Here is a 25,923-nt window from a genome sequence, read left to right on the forward strand (position 1 = left end):
TTGAACAAGAGTACATATGTTGCTTTCCTGAACTGTCTTAATTGGAAGGCCAGCATCAGGTACTGGGATGGAAAAAACAGAGGCCAATTGCCACTACTCTAATCCATCAGTCTGCCTGCAAATCCTGTTTCATTACTGCAATCTGAGTTTGGGAAGTGACCCTAAATTCAGCTTGTATTATAAAGGTCACCTTGATGTCTTTTCTTTATCAATCAGAGTTTAAATCAAGTCCCTTAACCTTTTCCCAGGGCAGGGATTTTTCCAGCAGGCAATGGGCAAACCTACCCAGATCTATATATGGGTGCAGGTGAGCACTCAAAGTTCAAAACTTCACTCGGACTTCTGCATTTACACAGCTGGGCTGCAATTCACCTGCAAACAGAGCTCACACCAAGTCATCTGAGGTCTCCAGAAACTGGAATTGTAGAGAAAGCAGTGAAAACATAATGAAGAAAAAATAATGACAAAAATAATGAAGGAAAAACATAATTACCAAGCTGTTCAAAATCACATCTTCATTTCTGGGAGGTGTTAGATAAAGGAAAAGATTCCTATGCTGTCCAGCTTGCTTCATTTATCCTTTCTTCCTGGATAGCGCTGTGTCTCCATTGCATAAATTGCAGTCTCCTCATGCCACATCTCCAATGTAGATATATTCCCAGTGCTGCTCACAGTATTGCAGGAGGGTCAAAGAGATTCTGTCTCAATACATGCTTCTCTTTTGCTCAGCATTCCTCTCACACACATCCCAATCCAGAAAGGCACTGGGCATGATTGGGACCTCAGGCACAGGCAGTGCTGGTATAGAATCCCTCCCATCCATGTTGGTACAGCAAGCACGAGTCCTGCTTTCAAGGTTTCCTTGTAGATCATTAGCAGACATTATGAAAAAAACGGGTGATTAAGACTGATCTTCAGGACCCATCACTTTCACCCACTTTCCAATTGGAAACACTTTCAGCAATAGGTCCTTCCTGTCTTTTGCTCTAAGGCAGATTTCTATGCAGGCTCTCATTTTAAATCTTACACCAATGCTCCTACCCCCAGTCATTAATCTCTGATGCTGGTCCTTGTCAAATACTTGCTGAAAATCTCAGCGCACTGTATCCACCGAATTTCCCTTATATATAGTGGCAGCTGGCTCCTCAGGGAATGCCAGCACATTAGTTGAGTGTGACCTCCCAACACTTCAAGCCACATAAGTTTGGCCTTCACAGAGCATTGCTTTTCCAGGTGTTTTCCCACAGCATCCCTTCAAGTTTAAGGAGATTTCCAAGAACTTCCCAGAGCAAACATTAAACTTACTGATCTGACTCTTGTCCCCATTGCTTTTACCACCTTCCAACTCTCATCCGTCTGCCCCATTTTAGACAGGCAATTTAAATTGTCTGTGACAAGCTTGGCGAGTCATGTGCGTACGTTACAGGATCTCCATCTGTAGTTGATGCTCACCTTGTCCTATGCCCTTGAACAGCAAGCCACTGATATGGGGACAGCTTCCTCTTCATCCTCTATAAAGTTGGATGCAATTTTGGCAGATGAAAAATATTTAATAATCCTTCACTTATCACTGATATAAGCTGCCTTTCGTTCTCTGTCATCAAAGTTCTCCATATATTGCTCTCAAGATAAGTACTTTCTTCTCCATATCCTCTGTACTAGCTCACTGTTCTCCTCGAAAATCCAAACCCCTCCTTGCTCTGAAGCCACTTTTGCTGTTTCTCAGAGATACTTATGTGAAAAAGGACCTTGCTGTGTGAAGCACATCCTTAGCATCCAGTATGGCTGCTGCTTTCCATCCCTTTGTCTTCTTTTGCTTTCTTCTTTCTCCCCTCTCCTTTCACTGTAATACTTCAACAGTGCCCCATCATGGTCTTTCTCTTCCTTAGCCAGCCTGGCATACGTCAGTCCTCTCATTCTGCCTTTGTCTTCATTTTCACTAGACTGAATGTTTAAGGCAGCCTTCCCAACTGTATCATAAAGACCTGCATTAAAGCTCAGCCAGCTTTCTCCAACTCATTTTGCATTCCCTGTAAGCCTGCTCATCGAAAGGCCAGTGGTTTTGTATGGCAGCCCTTTCTGCAGACCCTCCTCAGCACTTCAGCTCTGCAGGGAATATAATCACTGCATCCTAGATGCTCTTCTACTTCAAGTGTATTTATTACAGCTGCTCAATTTCCTTTAATCTGCCATTTCTCCTCCTCCGTCTACGATTGCTGCCTATTCACTGAACTGTAAGTGCACTGAAGGAGGCTTTTACCTCTGACCCTCGCTGCCTGCTCCAAGCCCCACCCCTGCACTGACTCACACTGGGTGCCCTGTGCACTGATCAGAGCTCATTACCCGTGTGGCTTAACGAATGTGAGGGCCCTTTGCGAGCAAGTGCAAATGTTGCAGACAGCGCGCTCCCACTGGTAACCCCTTGGGACTAATTGGGAGAGAGAAAAAAACACTTTCATATACAAATTGCCTGTATCATCACCACCGAGACAGAAATAAAGACCCAGAAACTCTCCCAGGCCTGTCTAAGAGAAGGAAACCTTAACAACAGAGTGCCCATGTCTGCCAGAGTCTTGTAAAACAATATATGCCTGGGAGGTAGAACTATGTTTTTATGTAGAGGATGCATGCCCCTTTGGTGACAAGGTTGAGCATAAAACCACAAGCATCCCTTCAGAGCTGGATCTGAAACAGCCAGAGAAGCCCCAGCTGACATGCAAAACATCAACGTGCATTCCTGTATGTTAAGTTGTGTGAGCACGCACACACCCCGAGGTTTAATTGGTGTATTAATGTATTAAAGCACTGACACAAACAAACAGGGAATGCTTTCATAAGCTACAAAATCCTTGAGTACATTGTAATTAGCTGGGCTTGTTAAACCACTTAATAAGCAATAGATAGCATGTGTCTGATGCCCCTGCGCCTTGGCTCAGTGGGAAAGACAGGCAAGTGCTTACATAGGAAATTAGTTCAGTTCCTAGGTGAACCCTTAAGAAATATCATTTCATTCTCTGTCATAGGGAACTTCTGCCTGGGGCACACACAGCTGAGACCAGTGTCAGGGTCACATTATTCCCTGTGTGTCCTGTTCCCACACGCTTCCATATGGACTGTAATAGCCTGCAGAAAGCAACCCACTTGCTTCAGTTTCCCTTCCTGTAAATGGCCTCCAAGCTATACCTTCCGCAAGTCTTATTGACTATTGATTGGAAAAGTGCTCTAAAAACCTTCAGATAGGACAGACAGAAAAAGAGGAGAAACGCAGCAGGACAAAACACCATGTAGACAGCATTTCTTAGTAGATACCAAAACTTTACAAACTGATTGTGTTCAAGGCCAGGTCAGACAGGCTTTGAGCAACCTATCTAGTGGAAGGTGCCCCTGCCCATGGCAGGGGGTTGGAAATGGATGAGTTTTAAGGCACTTCCAACCTAAACCATTCTATGATTCATAGGAATTCTTTCTCCTTTGCCTGTCCTATCAAGCCACTTACACAATGATTTCACAGGAGCGATCTCACCCTTCAGCCTTGACTGAAAGGAAGTGGGGAGAAATGTATTTCCCCTGTGCTTTCCCAGGCCCTTTATTTGGGGACCAAACCTGGAACCCATTGGACTAGAGGCTGTTTGAAGCTCCCTGAGAATATGCCTGATTCTGTTAAAGAGCTGTCATGCGCTTGCTCCACAACCAGGCAGCTCCCGGGCTGTTTTGGGTGGTTTCCAAGGAAAGGTGGGAAGAGCTGGCACTGGGAGGATGGGGGTGAAAGCACCGTGTTGGACACGAAGTGGGTTACCTTTTCAAATGCTGAGCTTCTTTCCTTGTGACATTTCATCTTTTGGGTATTCTGGGAAGGAAATATCTGATTTCTAAACCAGGCACCTAAGGAGTGTGAAGCATATAGCTGTATCTTAGCATCCAGTATGTTGATCTGGATAGGCTAAGAAGAAGAGAATTTATTCACGTAGCTCCATATGACAATGGTGCTACCACTACTTCCACCAGCTCACAAAGTGGACCAAAGTAGTGAGAGTCAGGATACCATCTAAAACACAGCCCAAATGTTTCTGTCCAGCGAGTCCTTACTAGGAGTCGTGCTGTGATCACCCTTTTCCCACTCCCTGAGAGGTCCCAGGAAAGGAGGAAAGTCATCACAAATACAACCAGAGCAAGCAAGACTTCTCTAGAGTTACTCAGCACCCCTGAATGTGAAACGGGCAGGCAGTTCTTTAATTTTATCCCAGATTCCAGCTTACACCCACACTGAAATCACTGCTCCACATGCTCCTGCGCCATCCAGCTGGCTATCCAGCACATCACCACGCACAGCGGCAGCTTTCAGAGAGTGGGCAAAGCATCACCGTTAAACACCGCCTCCATGTAAGCCCACCTAGGGCACGTGCAGCTCTGCAGCTATTCCTAGATCCCAACTGGATTCTTCTTTTCATCTTTGTTCTGCCTCCTATTCTAGTACAGAACCTCAGGCCTGCTGCCTTGGAGCTTCCTCCAAACTGCTGCATTCATCCATTTTTAAAGGTGACCTTCCAACTTTAAAAGAAGTTAGCAAGCCTCACAGTCTTCATTTGCCCTCTGCTTCTTTTCAAGCTGCTCTTTATTATGAATTAAAAAGGGGCCTGAAAGGTTTCTCTATTAAAAAATAAAAATCTTCAGAAAAAAACCCAATACATTTCCACATCATTTTTCGCCCAGTTTTTACAGCAGCCTCACTGGGTGTCACAGCGCTTGCTTGCTGTAAGCTATCAGCTGCCAGCTCTGATAGTGAAACCTGCTTGGGTGCTTGGCCTCCTCCCATCCCTGTGGATGCCTGCCATCCCCATCCTACAGCTGGCCTCCCCCTCCTTTGTGCCGTCACTGCTGTGTGGCAAAGCAGAGCCCTGAACTGTTCTGGGTGAAAAACCTTTGAGGAAGAAGGGATGGCAGTGGGGTTATTTTTAACTTGGATCATGCCAGACATCCAGGTTAGACTGTGGCCTCATAAGCTCTTGTGCTGGCACAAATGAAAAGCAGCAAATAAATGAAGTTCTCTTTATCTCACCTCGCTGCCAAAGCTGCATTTTACAAGCCCTGGGGCTGTATAGCAACGGAAAAGGAAGGTGTCTCCAGCCCTTAGCAATAATAAGATTACTCTTGCCAATGAATTGGTCACAGTAATTAAAAAGGCAGTAACAAACCAACTTGACAGCTTCCTGCTGTTGTGGTATGACATTTTGCCATTTAAACAGGACAAGCAGAACCTGAAGTTTTAGTGCAATACAACTGAAATAAGAAAGAAAACTATGAGACTGTGATCGTAAAAAATGAAAGCTCAACTCCCAGCCCTTCTCTTAGATTACAGAATCAAACAAAAGAAGAAAACATCACAAAGAAAAAGCAAGCAACCAACCACCTTTTTCACTTTTTTTGGCTAAGGGTTCTGGTGCTATTCAGTCAGGTTGTGTTGACTACTTATTTTTGCCAACAGGTCAGGACACCACAAACCAGCACTGTATAACCACACTCTTGATTTAGTCATCGGCATTTGCTTCAGTCCAAGAAACCATAGATATTTTCTGTGCTATGGACATCTGGCTGCCAAGAACAAGACTGATATCCATAAACTCATTTCATGCTGACCACCAAATGACCACCCTTCAACCTTGTTTGATCCCAGAGTATACCTGGGACTCCTTCATTCTCCATCCAAGCCAATGTATCCATGCTTCTCCCAGCAGCCCCACTCGGCTCTCACATGGTCACTAAGACATAGCCTTTACTCCTTCAAAGATCAGCCATCAAGCTGCACAAGGCTGATTAGGACCTTGCTACAATTATCTACCAAAAGTAGGAGAATGCTTCATATTTTTAGGAAAAAAGAGAGCTTCCCAAAGTAAAGGCAGGATTGCAAGGAGAAGGTGCTACCAGGTCAAGATTTAGTACAATAAATAATGGAAGGTTCCTCGCCTGTAAATAATGGAAGGTTCCTCGCCTCACATCCTCAGCCTTCTCTTAGCTCTGATTCTCCGTTTTATCTTTGGCCATAAATTATTCATGGAGCCTTAAAATATATATAATCTATATCTCCTAGAACAAAGAGTCTTTATTCAGGGGGTTGTGAGGAAGCAGGGAGCAGCATGTGCAATGCCTGTACTTGAGCTGGAATGTCCCTTGGGAAAGGACCCTTGTGGCTCCCCACTTCTTTCCAAATCCAGAGGCTGTTCTGAGCTTGAAGCTGAGCTCTGTGGGAGACTCCAGCTCAGTCTCTACAGCACAGGGATGTTCTGGCTGCTGAGAGTCTCAAGAATTGCTTTCTTGAATCATGCCCAGGACCAGCTCAAAGCCAGGCTCTTCTCATCCATCCCTGGCAGACAGAGTGTACAGATACCATCAGCGCACTGTGAGGGACTTAAATCATTTATGCAGGACTACAGATGAGGAAGCTGCAATAAAAATTTACCTCCATGTCACAGCCTAATCAACTGAAGACTTTACCATCCCGACATCCAGTTCTCTGCCTTGGGCAGCAGATCACATTTAGTGATTGTGTCTCTTTCCTTGGAAATCCAACATCACCTTTTCCCCATTGATATTTGATTCCTATTGTGCATACAAACACAAACATACACACGTCCCTGAACCATGATCAGAGAATATCTACTTACTTTTCCAAAGAAGAACATCACTTCAGGCAATTCCAAGGGTGTTATGTCAAAGTAACAGAAGAGATGGCCATCCTCTGATTTGTTGGGTAACCTAAGCATGGGCCTGGGTAAGATCTGGTGAAAGCCCATGAGGATCTGTCCTTACACTGAAGGGAGCACAGGCGAGAGATGGAGAGGTCTCAGACTGGGCAGGCTTGGCAGCAGTCTTCTGTGGGTTGTGTCCAGCAAGCTATGGATGCTTCTTTCCCTGTGCTGGCAGGCAAACAGCCCAGGTAGCTGTCAAACCTGAGCTTCACAGTGCTATAAACTAATGGCACAGACATGCCCCAAAAGGTTGAACCATCCCTTCAAAGGATTACCCAATATATTCCCGTGCAGCCCATTTGTTTTCAGCAGTCCTTTCAGGATCAGAGAGCCAGGTTTCAGTCTATGCTGTATCTACAGCTCATGATCACCACATTTCCTTTCTCTTTAGAGTCTTGGAGCTCTTCTCCTTAAAACGGGGACAGTCAAACCTTACCCGCTTGGGTGTACTTGACAATATCTTTTATGCTCTGGAGTCTTTTTCGTTTCCTAAGGATGATTCTGGGTTTTTTTGGCAAGAGATATTCTTCCCTTGTAAGACTGCTATTGATATCGATCTGCCCATTTTCTCTGAGGCTCTGGCCAGCACCACTGAATCCAAGGAAGGAAATTTGGCACAAGATTAGATGCTTCACGCATCACAGTCATGCAGAGGAGCTTAAGGACCTACACAGAACAGTGCCCAACTCCCAGGAGTCCCTCTGCAGTTAACAGGATTAAATGGAACTTTCATTTTAGTCACAGGACAGTATTTTCATCCAAGATGCACTGTCAGGGAGTTTGCTGCTTTCTTCTGAAGCCATGGCTATACAGATCTTCTGCTGGGATTGAGTGGCAAGCGTTTCATATGGCAGAAAAAGAGGCGATTCATCTGTAATGCTTTGTTGGCACTAGGCAGAAGGGTTAAAGAACATCAGAGCCTTTTTTGCTTACTGTTGATGAAAACAAGAGACTGGCACCATCATCAAGTAGCCACCCTTGCAGTTCTGTGCTCCTGAGCTTTCTAAAGGAGAGAGCAGCCAGCAAACACCTCCCACATCCTTGCATCTTCCAGCCGCCAGCCCTGGATGGGCAAAGAGGAGCAACCCCAAACAGGAGGTTAACCCCAGACTCCAATAGCACTTGGCTCTTCTGGTCTTCTGCTCTCACACAGTGGCACATCTGCAGCGTTTCTAGCCAGAAGAGCCGCCTCTAGTTCCTGAGCAGGGACTGGCAGCTCCTTACTGACACATCTAATGCAATAACTTATCCCTTAGAGCAGATCCATCAAAAGAAGTCCTGCTACAGGTCTGAATACAGCATATTACACACCATAGCTCCCTAAAAGGAGAAAAATGGCACTTACCTGTCTTTAAGCGAGTCCCTTCTCAGTCACCTGCAATGTCTGTGCACTGTCACATGTGATAGCTTTGGGGAACGTGTGCTTCTGGAGTTGTTCTAGCAGTGCTGAGTGCATGACTGGAGCTTAAACACTCTTAAACGTGTAACCCCCTCTGGCACCATTTGATGAACAAATATGTCTCAGGAAACAGAAAGCAAACCTGCAGCCACCTTCAGCAGTCTATGGGAGACTGGACGAGGTACCACCAAGGAAGAAGTGACCATGCACAGCTGCTCCTACAGTCCCCAAATATTGCTTGGCACTGATGCAGCAAAACCAAAATGCTCTGTTGATCCAGTATATCTCTAAAAGTACCAGGCAGCAAGGCTTCATAAGGAAATCTGGGCAGATGTACAACTCTCTAGACTGGGAAGGCAAGTTCACATTGGTGGTATTTGAAATACACATACTGCATTATCGTGATGTCACCTTACATCCCTGTTATTTGTACCAGGGACTGTATCCTGGCAGGACCGGGCCCTGAACACATGCAGAGCATCAACGTGCAAGACCTCCTTCTCCCTTATATTCTATGTTGCAATACACTCCATCACCTCACCGGTCTAGTTCACGGACTGCAAACATCCCTCCCTCTCCCAATCATCTTAATAAACAGCCTGGACACAGCTCTGCCTCACTTAAGATAATGATGACCTGGCCATGATTAGCTTATTCAGACATCCTGGCAGTTTACTGATCCTCATGTGACTCCAGTCTGGCTCTTTCTGACTTCTCATGAAAGAGACTGATCTTCAGCAGCAGCTGAGCTGCCATTAACAGATAGAGATCCACACACAGGTCAGACAGAGGCTGCTCCCAAAATCCAGGCTGGAGCATTGGAGGTTACTTGCTGTGAAAACAAGCTTTTGCCTACTCCATAGGCTTGGGGAACAGCAGCAGCCTACAGACACAGACCTGGTGGGGTGGTACCAGCACCAAGATATAAAACAGAAACATGGGCTTATGGATAATCCCATATACCGGATTACTGAGGAGCATCTCTGTGTATGACATTTCCACCTGCCTGTCTGAAACATTCACTCACCCAACCTAAGAACAAAAGCAGCACCAGTCAGCCAGCCACACAACAGGAATATTTGAGACAAACCCTTGGAGAAAGAAGCCCAAATAATCTGAAATCATAGGCAAATCCTTGCAAAAAGTCAACTCATCTGCAGGAACTGGGCACAGGTCACAAATGACTCACTAACAGCAGAGCAAATCATTTAACCAGCGCTTGGAACAAGTCCCTCCACTTTGCAGAGAACAGCCAAAATTTATTCCTGCTGATTTGTCAGCAGTTACATTCACAAGTTCAAAATGAATATCAAGTTTCACATGTAGTTCTCTTGTACTCACACTCTGCTTTACTGCTGGAGAGACCATCACCTTCCCTTGGAGGAGGAATCACACTGTGTTTATTTACTGGGACTGGGAGCATGGGTTGGGGTTTATTCCACCTCTTAACTTGACACAGTCAAAGCCTGAACTTCACCTCAAAGCGCTGTCTGACAAAAGCTCAGTTAACACTCTTGAATTCCTGCGCTGATTTCAGTAAGAACAGGCACTTACCATTTCTCTGGAAACTAGTTACCAAATCCCAGTAAGGAAGACAAACAAACAACCCCCAAAACTGCAACGGTGCATCCAAGGAGGTGAAATTCAGAGCTGAAGAACATCAGGAAGTGGCACAACCAAAATGAGCTCCCATCAGAAGCAGAAAGCTGTCATATCTGCCCTCTGCTCTTTCTGTCTTCCTCACATCACTTTACAAGAAGTGCAAAGGAAGCCACACTGGGTAAATTAACTTATTTTTACCATTGAGTTTCCTACATAAGCTTTTAGGACTCAAGGCAAAACAGTACGTGTGTGATCTCCCATGGTGGAGACCCAGTGTAGGATGTCCTACAGCCTTCAGTGCACCCCTGTGGCACAACAAGCTGGTAGTTGATGCTCTGTGGCATCAGACCACATGCTGGCACCACCAAGGAGCCTACCTGTCATGAGGAGAGGGGAAAGGGGGGAACATTGGAGAAATCAGAAAAGATATGCCATTGCTTCACCAGGTAAAGCACCTTTTCTAGCTGAGTGTGTGCCACTCTCCTGTTATACTCTTTCCCCCTTCAAAGGGCTGTATGGACTTTCCTGCTGCTTGTTAAAGTTCTCTGCCAGCTGATCAGGGGCTGCAGGGCCTGGTAAATACACAGTTAATAAAGATTCTTTGACTTATTGCTTAAACCGCACCAGAAACCCTTCAAAACGTTAAGCAAAAATGAAGTCACCCGGCATTGATTTCTTGCATGCTCTCTTCTTCCTGCTCCTCCAGACCTGTGTTTTTTATCTTTACTACTGTATCTAGGCCTCTTTATCCTCGGCTAATGCCAAGGCTTAACCTCGAGGATCTGCAGCATCTTCTGGGTACTAATCAGAACAGAGTGGTGATGCGCTGCTGCAATGTGCTGAAACAGCAGAAGCACCTTCCTCTGACTGCCCACAGCTCCTGGGACTTCTGCCTCTGCCTCCCTGGACAGCAGGGCACAGACACATGCTGGAAAGGCTAAAAACCTGGTGGTAGAGAAAACCATCACCTTCAAAAGTAGAGCTGGCTCTTAAAAGCACATCTAAATAAACAAAAGAGCAGCAAAGGACATCAGGACTCAACCAGTGCAACTTGCATAAGCAGCTATGGAGACTCAATACACCTACAGCATCACACACATCAAATATTTGTCCAAGCAAGTCAAAGCCCAAGGTCCCACTGGGCCACACACTGCTTCCATCATGCAGAGAGGTATTGTGCCATCATCACACTGCACCCAACACACTCACTGCAGGCACGGAGCCTTCCCATGGGTACATCAGGTAACAGAGGTGATCGAGAAGCAAACACAAGGATAAACGAGTACCCAACCCCTCTGCAGTGCATGTCAGAGTGAGTGGGCATGTTAGGCTAGCTCCGTGGGAACTGGGGGCATCAAAAACATTGTGGGAACTCGTAAGCAAGGATCAGTTGGCCTGAAATACAAAGCAAAGTGAACTAAGGCTGACTGTACCAGCAGCCGGAGTAACTGGCTAATCAACCCTCTGTTTGCGATGTTTCTGGGTTGTGAAACATGAGCAGACCCTGGAGTAAAGGGAAGGAAAAGACAGAGCTACCAACACCAGTATTTGTTCCCCACACCTCAGAAATGAAAGAGAAGTAGGGATAAAATCCAGTGCAGATCAGACACCCATCCTATGTGTAAGGTTATACATGAGGAGACAACCATTTGCCTCAGGCATTACAGGCATTCCTGGAAAGGTACAGATCTCAGCCATCACCTAATCCTGTGAACCATAGCACACAGTTGCTTCTAGAGGCACACTCATTAGAAGGGAATAGCATGCAGAAATTCACTCATGCCATCATTTTGAGACATTGCTTGAAAGTCATGTCAGGAAGTTAAAGGAACAGAAGGATGCTGGAAAACATATTTCTACTTTGCTCATCAAAACTCTCACCAGGTTATCTAAGAGGGTTCCAGCAACATCCACCGACATCAGCTCAAACACACTCCAGCCTCATGCCGCAATCACCTGCAGGTTGGCACAGCAACTTGAAGTCATGTAAATGACATGTAAATATCATCATATAAATGATCATCAATGATACTAATGATACCAAGACACAGCCACTAAGACACATCCTCATGCCAGACCCTGCATGTTGCAGAGTTGCTCCTCTTTCCTTCTGGAGCAACCATCCTTACATGAACTCCTGATAAGGAACCCAAGAGCAGCACGCACCTTGACCCCACTACATCAGTCACCTCCTTGCAGGCTTAGTAAGCTAATTGTCCCTGATTAAGAGACAACAGCTAGCATCCAACAGGAAAGCAACTTGCACAGCCAAGCACGGAGACCTGCAGCAACAGCATGTGCTGAAACAAAAAACCACTGCAGCCAGAACAATCATTTAGTGACAAGCTCCCTGAGAGATAAGTCTCCTAATAAAACTCCTTGCACTAGGTGTAGAAACTTGTCTTGGCAAATCCTCACACAACTTCCCAGCAGTACTGCCTTGTCCCTGAGAATATGACCATTTTGAGCTACAAAAACAGCAGGTTGTCAACTGAGATGACCAGCAGCTAAGCTCTCAGGCAAGAAAACATCTTTGTACCTGATGATACTGACAGAAGCAAGAGCTACATATGAACAATGTTCATATCACAAGTGCAAATCCCACCCTCCACACCCCCCACAGAAGAGAACAAACTGGACTCCCCACATATGGACCATCTCATGAAGAAGTAGACTATGGGATGTGTCATTCTGAATGTTTTATTTATTTTGTCTTCAAAGAAGAGGCCTGATGCAGCTGTTTCGTTAGAAAATAAAGTGTTTATTAAGAAACTAGACATTGAACACCCCTATAGTCTCTGTGAAAAGGGACCGTCCATTTCCCATTAGCACAGGATGATAGTTATGGCAAGATAAGAATGCTCAAAGATGGAGGAGTCTCATTGACAGAAAATGAGGTAATGATTTACAATAATTAAAAATAAAATAAAATTTAACAAAAGAAAGAAAACATCCTTAGGCTTGCTACTTAAAGCCACCAATCGCAAACGGCCATGACTGGCTTTTGTTTTTCAGCAGTGAGGAACCAGAGACTTTAACTGGTGTTAAACAAATTGAGACATTGATCACAGTGGGGAGAACTGCTTTAAATTATGCTGTTCGGTCCGGAGAATTTCTTCTAAGCAGAGATGGACCTGAGCTGCAAAATTCAACCCTTCCTCTGCTAAGGTGTTTGGATATAGGCTTCTGGTCCAGGCTCACGGATGTATCTCTACGACTGATACAGACAGTTGAGAGCAGAGTCCCCTGAACAGTGCTAGGGAGAGGAGACAGTTTGGATGGACAAGACATCCCCAGGTCAGGTGGGAGACTTCCAGGAGATGGGGAAATTCAGTTCAGACAAGCACCCAGTGATTCACACGCTTGGTGAAGCTCCTCCTCTCTCTGTGAATCTGCAGGTTGAGGTGTCAATAGCACACGGCCGCAGGTCCTCTCTGGCAGTGCACCTCTTGCATTTCCAGCTCCGATGCGGGCAGGAAACATTGCTGGGAGTTTTGGTCATGGTTTCTGAAGCCATCCAACCTGAGCCAGGCCTCCTCATCCTAATGCAGATGCCCCCTAAGGCATGTCCATTAACTTAAAGCCATCTGCTACCATTTCTCCTGTACTCTTCTATTGCACTTTACCTCTTTATGCGAATGAACCACGAGAAGAGCCAAGAGAATGGAATATTCCCAGGGACACCCCTTTGGGAAAGCTGATAGTAAAAACTCCTGGCAATCTCCAAGGTGGTTCATGCGGGTCACCTATAAAGGCAGGATGAAGCAGAACATCCCATTCTGAGGCTTCTGCCCAGTTCTGGCAGAGGGGGACCGTGACTCTTTCCAGTGGCTGTGACCCTTCAGGGCTGAGGATCTGAGATACCCCAGATGTGATAAGGTCATCTTGGGCCACCAAGAAGGCAAGCAAAGCTGAGCAGCTGGTGAGCAAGCTCCTGGCTCAATACTCCTCTCAGAAAAGGATCTGGCCACACCTGAAGCTTCTGGAAGGTTTTTTTTAGCTCTAGAGAAAATCTGCCTTGCTTATAGGTTATCACTGATACGTGTGAGCAAATCTGTATTTCCCGTACACGTGACATCCAGAGAGTCCAAGGAAAGCCCTACAAGTTGCCACAAGGGCAGCTGGCTTCTCTTGAGGACAGGATCAAAGGGTTTACTTTTCCATCTGAGAGACTTTGGATGAAGTAAGACAAAAGTGGGATGGGAGAGGGGGAGAGCATACAAATATTGGCCAGAGAACAGGATCGATATTCCTGTTTATGCCAGAGAAGAACCAACAAAATACTTATTTTTCCTCTCCTTCAGCCAGCCAGCCTCGAGCTGATGGTCCTGGGTACGTGACTGGCTTACAATCAATCTCTAGTTGGGTGGGAATACAGGGGAGAGCTAAAGGGGGCTGGAAAAGACCCAGCAACCAGGACCTACGTGCGTCTGATACACTCTTCCACTTTGCTTACTGCCCTAGTCCTGGCAAGAACACAAACCCTCCTGCACTATGAATTCTCCATCCATGCAGGAAGTCCAGGCAACTCCTCAGATAAAGCTCATCATTCAAGCAGCAGGGAGAGACCAGAGTACGACAACGATATAGTCAGATCCAATGAGCCGCTCTAACACACACAGACAGACGGACAGACAAAAAAAGCCTCCTAGAATATGTGCACTTCAAAGATAACAACATTCTCTTCCTGTCAGAGAAGACTTCTTTCTTTCTTTCTTTGTTTCTTTCTCTCTTTCCATTATTATTCCTTCCAACATTATTTTCTGTGCAAGAACTGGGAGCGGGGCTGCCTGTGTTCTTACCAAAAGTCTTCATTCTGCTTAGGTTCTTCCAGGCTCCCCGCCTCGGCTCGCTCTTGGGAGACCTCCCATGGCAGTGCCACATAAGAGGTGATGGCAGCATTCACTGGGTGTTGCGAAGACACAAGCTTACAAGGAAAACTCCAAGCAGGGAGGACATGACTAAAGATGTCAGTTTGGTTGGCTTGGTTGGTTTTGTTTTGTGTTTTTATTTTAAAGCAAAAGTACAATTATTTACTGTGTTATTAGGATGACTCCTTTCAACTGGGTTTTAAATTCTCTTTATTTGCTCTCATTGCTGCTGTTGTGCCTTGCAGGAATATTTAACGAACACAGCGACCATTGGAGGAAAAGAACAACCCTGTTATCTGGTGACAGAAAACCAGTTTCGGTTGGCTTTAACGTGTGTACAGGCAGGGCTGTAGAGTCCTATTAGGAGGAGACCTCAATCCATACAGACCACGCTTACTGCTTCCCACCATTTTGAGGGCACAGCCTATAAACTTGACATCAGAACAGGGACTTTTAAGGAGTTTTTAAAAGCCATGACGTCCTTTGCTGAAATAAACACTGACATCCTCAACATAAATGCCTTGGTTAAGAGGTTTGGAATGTCCAGGGAGGCTTATTGGATTCAACATAATTTCTCTGAAACCTAAAGGGGAAAAAAAAACAGAAAAAAGAAAAAAGCAAAATAAAGTAAACGAAAAAACAAAAAAGAGCAAAACTAGAAAAAAAGAGAGAGATATCGACACACATGTAATTATTAAAAAGAACCAAATGAATAACCAGCAAACGGCTGCCATTAAATTAAAGCCAAAATGCCCTCTCTGGGTAGGGCTATCTCACTCCGTCTTTCCATGAGGAACAGGCAATTATTGCATGTGGTACGTGCAGACACAAGTGCTCTGAGGACAAGGGGCATGCAACCAGTCTGGACAGAGAACTGGGAACCTCTTTTTTAAAGGTTCCCACTCATTGGGAGTGAAAAAGTCCTAATTCCTGCCTAGTCCATCTTTCCCGCACTCCCACCCCCCACCCCAGCAGGGAGTAGGGAAAATGGAGAATTCTTCCTATGTCTCTCATGATTTATTTAGTCTGGCTTAACATTTCTGAGGCTGAAGAGTACCATTGCAAGGCCGGGGAGACCCACTGGTTTCCTTAGCCCTGGCTGTCCCATCTACACCGAAACTTGTATGCTGAAGGCATCTTCTCTTTACATGACCCCATCTCTTTAAAAGTAATTTGAAGGTTTAGGAATTGCCAGAAATACTGGCCAGATGAAAAGGAAAAATAAGAGGAGCAGAGAACACAGGCATGCTCCTTCCTTACAAACTTACTGGGCAAATACATTTCCAAGGGTTGTATTAACCATCTGTTCATAATGTTCCTGCCTTGGGATGCCCCAGACAGGGAAACCCATTAAAAGCGTGTTTTTAATAATAATTAACATCTAATAATTTCTATAGTAAAGATGAACATTTTTCTCCAAAGCCAAATAAATGCAAATATTCAGGACTTGTCAGAGAATGGTTCTCTAGATTGGAAGAAGCAAGCCTGTTATGCAGCTTTGGATGCAAGCTCCAGGAAGGAATCCTTCTCCTGAGACATCCACAACCCTTTCCTCAACGTCTGACTGAAGGAGGGCACAATCCGGTTCACTGTTAGGACATATCCTGATGTTTAACCTACATTTCCCTGTTTTCTATCATTTTTTGTGCTGAGTCCTGCACATTCTTGCATTAAAGACTCATTCATTTGTCTTCAGGTGTCAGCATAATCATTTTTTACATTACTTTCCCAGACACCCATTTGTAATGATACTTCTCCTAAATGAGGCTAATGAGCTGGAAAGAGACATAGGCATAGGTCATTGAAGGTAGCTGCTAAGACTGCAGTGAAGTTGCTCTTAGCTCAGATCAAGCATGTGGACATAAGAGGCTTCTGTGCCAGTTTAGCAAAATCCCCAGTACAGATCCACTGAATTGCCAGGACCAAGACATGAATAGCAAGATTCTGGGGATTGCTCTATTCTGTCCCAACTCTCAAGGGCCCAAAGGGTTTTTCTATGGAAATTACTGGGATGTTTTGGCTACACAATGGCTCTAACACCTGCAAAGTGCTCCTGCTCCTCATACAGTAACAGGATCCTCAACAAAGCAGATAATTTAGCCCAAGTCTGGCATCACTAGAGCAGAATGGAGCAGTTTGGATATCCTTGTGAATTGATCTCAATAGGAAAAGTGTTTTCCACTAGGCTAGGAACAGAAAGTTTCTCACACCAAATCTACACCAGCCAGAATATTCCTCCCCCATCCCATTTCTTCCTTCTGCTTTTTTCTTTTATATCTATTTATATTTCTTCCCTGCACTATCTTATTCCATCTGCTCGTCAAATGCATGCCTCTTTTGATGAACCTGAGGATGAAGACAAAAGCTGTTTGTTTGGTTTGGAGCTGTTTAAACTTGTCTGGGGAAAACTATCTGTTATTCTCAGTGGCTCTGAAGGGCTGATCCACATGGGGAGAGTAAGCCAGGCTCGGCTTCAGTTCAATGTGTCATAAACAAAATTCATAGGCAAATTCCAAGCGTTGAAATATCATTAGTGGTGAGAAAGAGACTAGCTCAACTCTCAGAGTTTAAAGTGCTGATGCTTGGAAATGTGCATGCAAACTAAGTCCATTTCTTATCAGAGTTACTGGGAGACAAATAAACATGGCATCCCTGAACATCACTATTTATCGTGTTTTGTTTTTTGTAATATAAATATGTTTTATGGCTACCAAAGGATAGCTGGGAAAGTCTATGCTCAACAATACCAAGTATCTCCAAGGAGCACTCCTGTCTGCTTTTATTTTCTTTGCATTTCTTAGCTCTGCTAAATTAAGGCAATTCCACTTCTGCCGGACCACATCCAACAGACCTAAAAACCCACTGGGGACACACAGCCTCAGCAAAGGGACATGTGAAAGATCAGCAAGGCTTAAGGCTTGGGATGCTGAGGGCTCTGCTCTTTGTCATCAGTGCTATGCTGTGAATCCCAGCTGCAGGGATCTCCAATGACAGCAGGATCTTTGTGGGATGGGACTGCAGCAAGGGATACTCCATAACCAACATGCAGTTGCTATTGAAGATGATTGTGAAAGTGGCAGACAGCCTATGCTTCTGAAGCTCAGGGGCTGAATACACACACCACTGGCTTGGGAAAGCAATGCAGCAACAGTCATTTTGGCATCCTCTCCTGGTTTATCAAAGACCCAAGGAATCTGAAAAACCCCATGCTTATCTCCAGACTGGTTTTCTCTCTTTCCTCACTGCTGTCTCCCATATTGCACTGCTACCTTCAACCCCATTCTCTTGTATGGAGCAGAAACCAACAAGGCTCTTGCTAGTTTTATGTCTTCACTGTCAGATGTGAGAAGGATGATGTTCACTGAGACATCCAGAGTTAAATGGGTGAATCTCAACAGGTTCAGAATTTGGATGCTACTATGACAAATGTCACCTTTCTCCCATCAAAGATATTAGCTCCTGAAAAACTAGTTTGGAAATGTCTTAGAGAATCTGGGGTGTTTATTTTACTTCTTTCACCCTTCCCCCCCCAAAAAAAAAGAAGAAAAAAGAAACAAAGTGTTAATTTTCTTAGAACGACTTGGGGAAATTTTAAAAACAATCGCTTTTGTTTGACATTTGTCAGTGCTAGCTGGAAAATGAGAGGAAAAATACTCTATTTGACACCTTGACTGTAGATTTGGAGGGAAACTCCAATATACAAGCCTAAAAATAATAAGGAGGTAAAAATCCCACCTTGTAGATTCAAATCAAAAGCATCTCAAGAGCTACAAAATCAGGAAGGGTCTGACAGGCTGAACTTCGTGCTTCTCCTTCTAGTCAGACCACTTTTTAAATTAAAAACATGATACTGTCTCTACTAATAGCCATGGTATGGTGGTGGAATAAATGTATGGAAAGTGTTGGAGAACAGGGAAGGAGGAATGAGCTCAGATTTGCTGTGCAGCTCTAACAGCTTGAGATGGAGGGGGAAGATGGGGTATTTTCTCTTAGCAGGCTGGAAGGATGTGGCAATGGAAGGACAAGAAAATTGAAGGCAACCAAACCATGCAATCAGTTTGTGTCCTCAACCCTGGCCATCCACTTAGTCCTCCAGAGCTGTCCTGCACTTCCCACCGCCCTCACTAGCGGGGTCTCAGCCACTGTTTCCCATGTACATATCCAGTGCAACCTACAGACAGTTCCTGCAAGGAACACCTTCCTCCACTGACTGAGAGCAAGACTAAGGTGACAAACTGGGTCATTTCAACTCGTCTTCGCTGTTTGCCTTCTGGTAAAATTGCAACCACTAAAATATACCATGCATCTAGGGCTTTTAAGATCCGAGGCTGCTCCAGGTCACTGGAGAAGAGCAGCAGGAAACATGACATGGGGAAGAGAGGGAACCACACAGAAAACGATGCAGAACTCCTCATGGCAGCCCCATTCACCACAGCAGGAGTGGTGCAGCCCAGTTTTGAAACCCAAGGATGGAAACTGCTTCTAAAACAGGAGCAAAAATTGCTGTGGGAACAGATGAGAAAAGCAAGGGGATGCCATGCGATGCCTGGCAAAAATGGGTTAAACAAAAATAGCGAATTAGGGGCAACAAGCTGGCCAAACATAACACTGCTATCCACACAGCCCACATTAGGCAATAGAGCTTTGATCTCTCTTCTGTGTTACAGTAGAATTTATGATATAAAGGAAAAGCAATAGGGGACTCCAACAACAGAGTACATTTTATCTTTCTCTATGCACAGATATGAAGTATGAATAGCATCAAAGAAGGCATGAAAACCATCAAGCCTGGCCTGCATCCAGAGCAAAAGAAACAGCCATCCGTCTAGTCAAAGCCAGGACTGATATGTCTATATCAGAGGAGAAAGCAACACAGCGGTCCAGGTTCTCTGTCATGGATGGGTTCATCTGCAGGGCTACGATACAAAACTCTCTTTTTTTCCCCTCATTCCTCCCCCAACATGTAATATAACAGGGTGAGATGCAACCCAGCCCGAGGCCTTGCTTGCCACAACAAAACAGGTCACAGAATGTCAGCAAAAGCACACCATGAGGTTCTCCCTGATGGTCTCAGCTGCATATAACCACGTCATCTCCTCCACCATCCAAAGGAAAGTCAAAGAGCCTAGACCTCCTCTCATGTACACCAGTCTGACCCTGTTGACCACAAGGGAGAACTGCAAGAAAATTCAGTCCACAGATGAATTTCACACTGACACACAGACTTCAAGCAGACCTTCAAGTAGGTAACGGCTCTCTCAAGATTCAAAGAAAGGCTCTGAGACCTAAAGAAATGTTTATGATTATTCATTTTCATGGAAACAGGGTCCTTATTGTTCTCTTCCACAGCACAGGAGCTCACCTTGTATCTTCGTTCATTTTCCAGGGTTTAACCTCAGGCATAAGAGTCTCCCACTTTACACAATGAGACTTGTCATCACTGGAAACCTCTTGGGAATGCGTTAGATAGAGCTCTAGCTAGTTTGTGGCATCTTCATCTTCTCCACAACTCAAAATCACAAGCAGGGGGTAGCAGCACTGCATATGCCTTTGAGGGCAGGAAAGGGAAGAGATGGGCTGAAAGCAAGAGAAGCAGCAGAAGCAAATGGGTCCAGAAGATCCCATTTCCACACAAGCTTCTCTCAGGCTTAGAGCAGAGGAATGGGTAGGAGATTACCACAGGCACTCAACAGCCAAACAATGCTCCATGAGAAAAGGGCAGTGTTCGCAGCTTTCCATGCAGTGAACTCTTTAAGACTATGTAAGATCCATTAAACCTTCGGTCAGAGGAATTCCAGTATCCGTTGCATTTCTACTGTTGCCACCGTTAATGTGGGCCATGTCCATGTTAGTCCAAGTTTGTTTTCTCTGGAACTCTTGCATGGATGGAGTAGTTCCAAAGTACTAAATGATGTAGCCTGATAGCTCAGGAGGCAGAGCTCCAAGATTCCCCACTGATCCCCCTTAGGAAAAGCCCTAAAGTGGGAAAGCACTTACCAGGGTATAAAATAAAAAATATAACAAGGAAAAAGAAATATATATTTAAGACCAAGGGCAAAATAAAAAGGCTATTTTCAGGTCTGAGATACCCTGTGATTTGAGACAAAGCTACACTCCATGTCTAGAGGCACAGCCAATGCTTTTCTCCAGCCTGCACTGAGGTGCAGCTATTTGAAGCCACTCGGAGGCCCACTGCATGATGGAAAGCAGCCAGATCAGTTGGGCCTCATCGGTTTGTTTTTGTTAGATTGAAGCCAGAGTATGTGAAATGACTTGTAAAGAGGACTAGGGAAGGGGGAAGGACTGGGCACTCAGCAGTTTCACCCACAACACGCAGAGCTTAGTCTCTGCCTTGTTTAAATCATACTGGGTCACAAAGGGGGTACCTGGGCAAAAAGGATGGCTGGTTTGTCCCTTGCAATATCCATCAACATGCAGAAGTGTGTGGCAAAACTCTTGAGGTTTATAGGTCAGCTGGGAGAACAAGCTGCAGGAAGGGGCTTGCAGAACACCTTAAGGTTCAGTGGTAGCTGACATCCTAAGCATCATCGAGCTACCTCTGTCCCTCTGCGTGCTCACACTACTGTGTTCAGGACCTTCTCCTCTGCGATTCCCACCGTTGGAGGAACCACCACAGCTCCCTGCCTCCACAAGTCCCCATTTCTCACCACTGTGCATTCTCTCTGCACTCCACAAAGCCCATGGGACCCAGCATGAGAGATCCCATCCCAACAAGTAATACACCATTTTCATCACTTTGGTTTTCAAATAAACTCTTTTGTCAATCATGTTTTTAAGTCAGCCCTCAGAGTGCAGCCAATTTAAGCACTGTGCTTAATGTGACAACAGCTTCTCATTTCCCCTTTGCCTGACAGGTATCCGTGCACACACCTCCTCTGTTCCCCAGCTGCTTCAGATAGCAATAGTTACCCTGAGCATTGCACAGTTGCTGAAACCACTGACTGATCCGCCCAGAAATGACTATCCACTGGGGAAGAATCTAGTTGGGCTCATGTTCCCTAATTGCTGATTAATTCCAATTATGCTACAGCTGATCCACCAGTACCACAGATCGCCACATCAAAGAGCCAACCAGCAAAAGAAGCCCCTGTGTTAGAACAGCAACAGCCCTGTTGCAAACTTCTTTTCAGGCAGAGAGAGCTTCATAAACATTAATTTGTTACGCCTCGCTCATTCCCTGGGGAGGCAGGAGCTGTTATATGTATGATACAGATGGCAAAACAGTGGCATGGAGCAGGACCATGGTTTCTTCAAAGTTCCTGAAGGAACCGCTCTCTGTCACAAGGCACTTAACAAGGAATAGCCCCAGCTCCCAGACTCCTGTGCTCTCCAGGAGCTCTGGGGTCTAGAAGGGGACATGAAGGGCTCGGTAAAGCCAGATGGCTGGGATATGAGAGCAGACATCAAAAGGAGACACATACAGTGGATGTGGAAGCACACAACCGCTGTGGTCTGCAGCTGGGACCTTCCCTGCCCAGGCAGTGCCAATGATGTTCTCTTGCTCTTCAGGGCATTGTGGAGGAACTGATCAAGGCCCAACATATATCCTTGCTTGCTCCAGTCTCTTTACTCTGCCATCTGCTCCAGCAATACCTCATGTCATCTGGAAAGGCCAGAACTGCCCTCCAGGAAGCCCAGGAGCGGTACAAGCCTGAGAGCCTGAAGTGTTGAGTGGAGCATCCTGTGGGGAAACATGATTTTGTGGAGTTTACAAGGTGAGGATGGGAACTGAGGAGCGCAGGAGATGTTGGCAGGAAAGGAGGCACCGAGCTCTACAGAGAAGCTGTAAATGAGAACAGGAAGAGACTGAGGACAAAACCACAATGAGAGCAGTAGGGAGCCTCCAGGAACAAGATTCTGTTGATTTTGGAGGCTGTTTGGATGCTGTGTTGTCTGGAATTCTTGTCCTTTGTCCGTGTCTCTCCAATGTTCCTACTCTGCTGATCGCTTTGGAAATGAAGGCTGCCAGTGCAGCTCTGCTTCTTTTGATACTTGCCCCACTAGGTGGTTCTCAAATTAAGTTGCCTTCTGCACCAAGATATACCAGAAAAGTGACATTATTCTTCCCAGGGGAGAGCTCCCCATTCCAGAATCAGTTTCAAGGCCATGGCTTGGTACCTGCCAGTATGTGGCAAGCTCTAAAACACACACCCCAGGACACAGGGAGGGCTGTGCTTTCCCCAGGGGAAGAGGGGACAGCAAGCAGGGGAACATAGATTTGCACCGAGATCATGCTGCTCCTAAGGAACAGTTTGGGTAGTGCCAGCCAAATGAGTGGCAGGGATTTGTGGTGGCCTTCATTCTGCAGGAGGGAAGAAAGGGATTTGCTCCCACAAAACTCACACGATATACGGCATGTTTTTGCAACAGGAATGCCTGGAAAGAGCTTTGCAGCCAACAAAGCAGAGATGAGTGAGTGAGGAACCCCCCAGGCAGTGCCCTGAGGGGCTGCTGCTGTGCAAGGAGAGCCTCGCTCCATCCCACAGCAGAGGGTGAGCTTTGCAGAGCACAGAAGGTCTGGCAAATAACAGCAGGGCAGCAAATAGAGACCTAAGCCCAAAACACATGCCTCCTGTCAATTAGGAGCCTTCATTCAAATGCAGGAGGAATGACCAGAGCTCCTTTCCTGCAAGCTTTCCCCAGCAGGTGGTCTAGCTGTGAATTGTTGCTCCAGCAGTCAGCTCCAAGCTTAATGAACTACATGACTGCCAGACCATTCTCTGACCCAGTTTCATTATGGTCTGAAAGTAAGTCTCCCTCTTTCCCTTCTCCCCGCCATCTAAACACACAAGGCGCTTAAAACACCGCAGCTCAATCTTATTTCACACCACGTAATTCTGTGCAAGCCTGTTGTGTCAGGCCCACATGTGCCATTGGCATGTGTTGATCACATATCAGCAGAGATGAGGGATAGGGAAAGGGCTGAGGTCCCAGCCCTCTGAATGGGGAGGCACTTGAACATGGGAACTCCTGGGAACATGACTATCCAAAATCCATTTTTCTTCTGCCAAAGGCTTTCATACTTGAGAAAAGGGGAAGCAGTTTTACTTAATAAGTTCTTTCCTCTTCTCCATCATCTATCATTAGAAGTCTTGCCTCCCACCACAGGCAGGACATGTCCTTTATGTATGTTAGTCCTCAAAGCAAGAGCTGCCCATGCCAGAGCAAAAACCATACACTTCTAATGACACTTTCATATGTGCAGATGCAACTAAATGTAAGAGATCACAGTCCACAGCCCTAAATTCAATCTCAGTGTCAAAACCAGCCTATGCAGAGAGGAAACAGAGCTGAACAAAGCCAAAAGTGCCAGCACAAAGCAGGGAGAGCATGCACTCAACCTGCTGCATGTGGGACACGTGGGATGGCCAGTGGGCAAGCGTGTGAGAGCGATGCTGCGGCAACAGAGCACGTGGCAGGGAGCAGAGGAGTGCGGAGAGGGGCCGGGGAGCGTGAGCACTCACGTGTGGGGCTGGGAGCATAACACTGCTGAGCATTTACTCTCACTTTACATTACAGATTTAATGGCTTTTAACAAGAGACTTTGTAAGCGATCAGGAATTGGAACAAAGGGAGCTGGGGGAATAATTATTCTAACCAGGGGAGCTAAAGAACATGGCAAAATCGCGTGCTGAGCAATCATGCTAATTAAAGGCACCCAGAAGAATCAGGAGGGAAACGCCAAATGGTTTTCACTCTGCTGCCCTAATCCACTAACTGCCTTGTCACTGACTCCCACCAGCTGTGGGAAGGACAGCTCCGGGTGAGCTGGTTTGTAGCAATAAAGGATGGAGCTAAACAAGTGACATGGGGGTTGGTACCCTCTGCGGTGGGCTAAAGTGATGCTGAACAGTGGCTGCTTGGCACCAGCAGCCGGGGAGGTTGGAGACCAAATGCCCCCCATAGCCTCTGGCTGAGCAGCAAGGGTCCAAACACGCTTACCAGAAAGGAGAACAGCTACTGGCAGCTACAGTATGAAGCTAAACACAAACCACAGCCACAACCCTGGTGCTTTTTGGCTGGTCAGCTGCTGTTTCTGTAATTAGCTGTGTTACATGGCTCAGCACAGTGGCCTATGTCCAGGGAGCATGTTTCCCATTTCATACCAAAGCTCTGGCAGCACTGAACATGCTGCTATCCTTGTCTACATAGCTTTGGTCATCGCTGGGTTGGATCCACTGAGGTTGGTACAGTGGCTTTTAAAGGTAAGGACATCTTCTATGCAATGGACACCATCTTCTTCTGTTTAAAGAGCCAGCAGGGGATCATATCATGACAGCATTAAAAAAGAAGAACTAACATTGCAACATGGGGAGATTTTAACTCAGAAGCGGAGACTAGGAAAATGTCCACATTGTAGGGAAAGGAAATGAACACAATATTGCTCCAACAGACTAGAAGCTTTACAGACCCAAATAAAAGCTCCCATGCACTCAGCCAGCTGTAAAACCCAAAACAGACTCCTCAAGGAGCTGCTGAGCCTTGACCTGTTGGGGATGTCAGAGGAAGATCTTCCTCAGACATTGCTGGAATCCAACAGGGCATCACATGCCAAGGCAGATGGGTGCAGAAAACATGATTAAGAGAGCAAGACACACAATGGGGAAACGGCACGCTCAGTACAAAGAAGTCTCTCTCTGTCCTTTCCAGCCTCCAGGAGAAGGTTCACCTCGGATAACTGCTTGAATAAGATTTGAATGCTCTCTCTTCAGCAGTGCAGACCTGGGTTTTGTTGCAACAGTTGCCTGTGTTGGCGCAGTGAGAGCTGTACATAGGGGAGGTGGGGCAGCAGGAAAGCAAATGCTAACAATTGCCATCAAGTAACAGCTTTCTATTTAAAAAGCAATGGTTTGTTTGTTAATCAACAGGTCCATTAACATGGAGCAAACGCCTCTCTAATGGACACCCACAGGATCATGGGCTGGACTATTTGTGTGCAGCATCTTTTGATTGATTCACCCTAAAGATCATCAAGTAAATGAGAGAGGATGTAATATTTCTGCAGGAAATATTCCAGAGAGGATACATTGATTGTGACACTCAGCCAGCTGCTGTGTGCCAGTCTCTTCTTAAAGAGACTTCATATTTGATTCTCTGATTAAATGTTTCGAGACCGAGAACAAATCGGGGACATTGGCTGGACCAGGCACATGGCCCATGAAGACCTGGTACCCTGCCAAGGAGGATCACATGAGTTGCAGCATCCAACCTGCTTTTCTTCCTGCCCTCCGGGCTCATGATCCCATTCCCTTGGTCCTTGCCTGGCCACGCAAATCACTGCTGATTT

The 25,923-nt window shown here is 45.7% G+C and overlaps 1 protein-coding gene across 5 annotated transcripts in view; it reads right to left on the reverse strand.

The window, feature by feature from the left end:
- The window catches only part of NTRK3 (neurotrophic receptor tyrosine kinase 3), a 205,723-nt gene that overhangs the window by 53,423 nt on the left and 126,377 nt on the right, over positions 1 to 25,923 (reverse strand). The window contains exon 13 of one of the 5 annotated variants that reach the window (XM_061371328.1): positions 14,809 to 15,198. The exons of the other annotated variants lie outside the window; for them this stretch is intronic. Within the exon in view, the coding sequence (XP_061227312.1) occupies positions 15,080 to 15,198 (119 nt within the window). The 3' untranslated portion in view covers positions 14,809 to 15,079. Of the gene's footprint in view, positions 1 to 14,808; positions 15,199 to 25,923 lie in introns of those variants that run through there. 5 annotated transcript variants of the gene reach the window in all.

The sequence above is a fragment of the Neopsephotus bourkii genome, unplaced genomic scaffold (assembly GCF_033783945.1).
Source record: "Neopsephotus bourkii isolate Nb327-2 ecotype Australia unplaced genomic scaffold, CSIRO-AGI_Nbou_v1 NB_1572, whole genome shotgun sequence".
NCBI lineage: Eukaryota > Metazoa > Chordata > Aves > Psittaciformes > Psittacidae > Neopsephotus > Neopsephotus bourkii.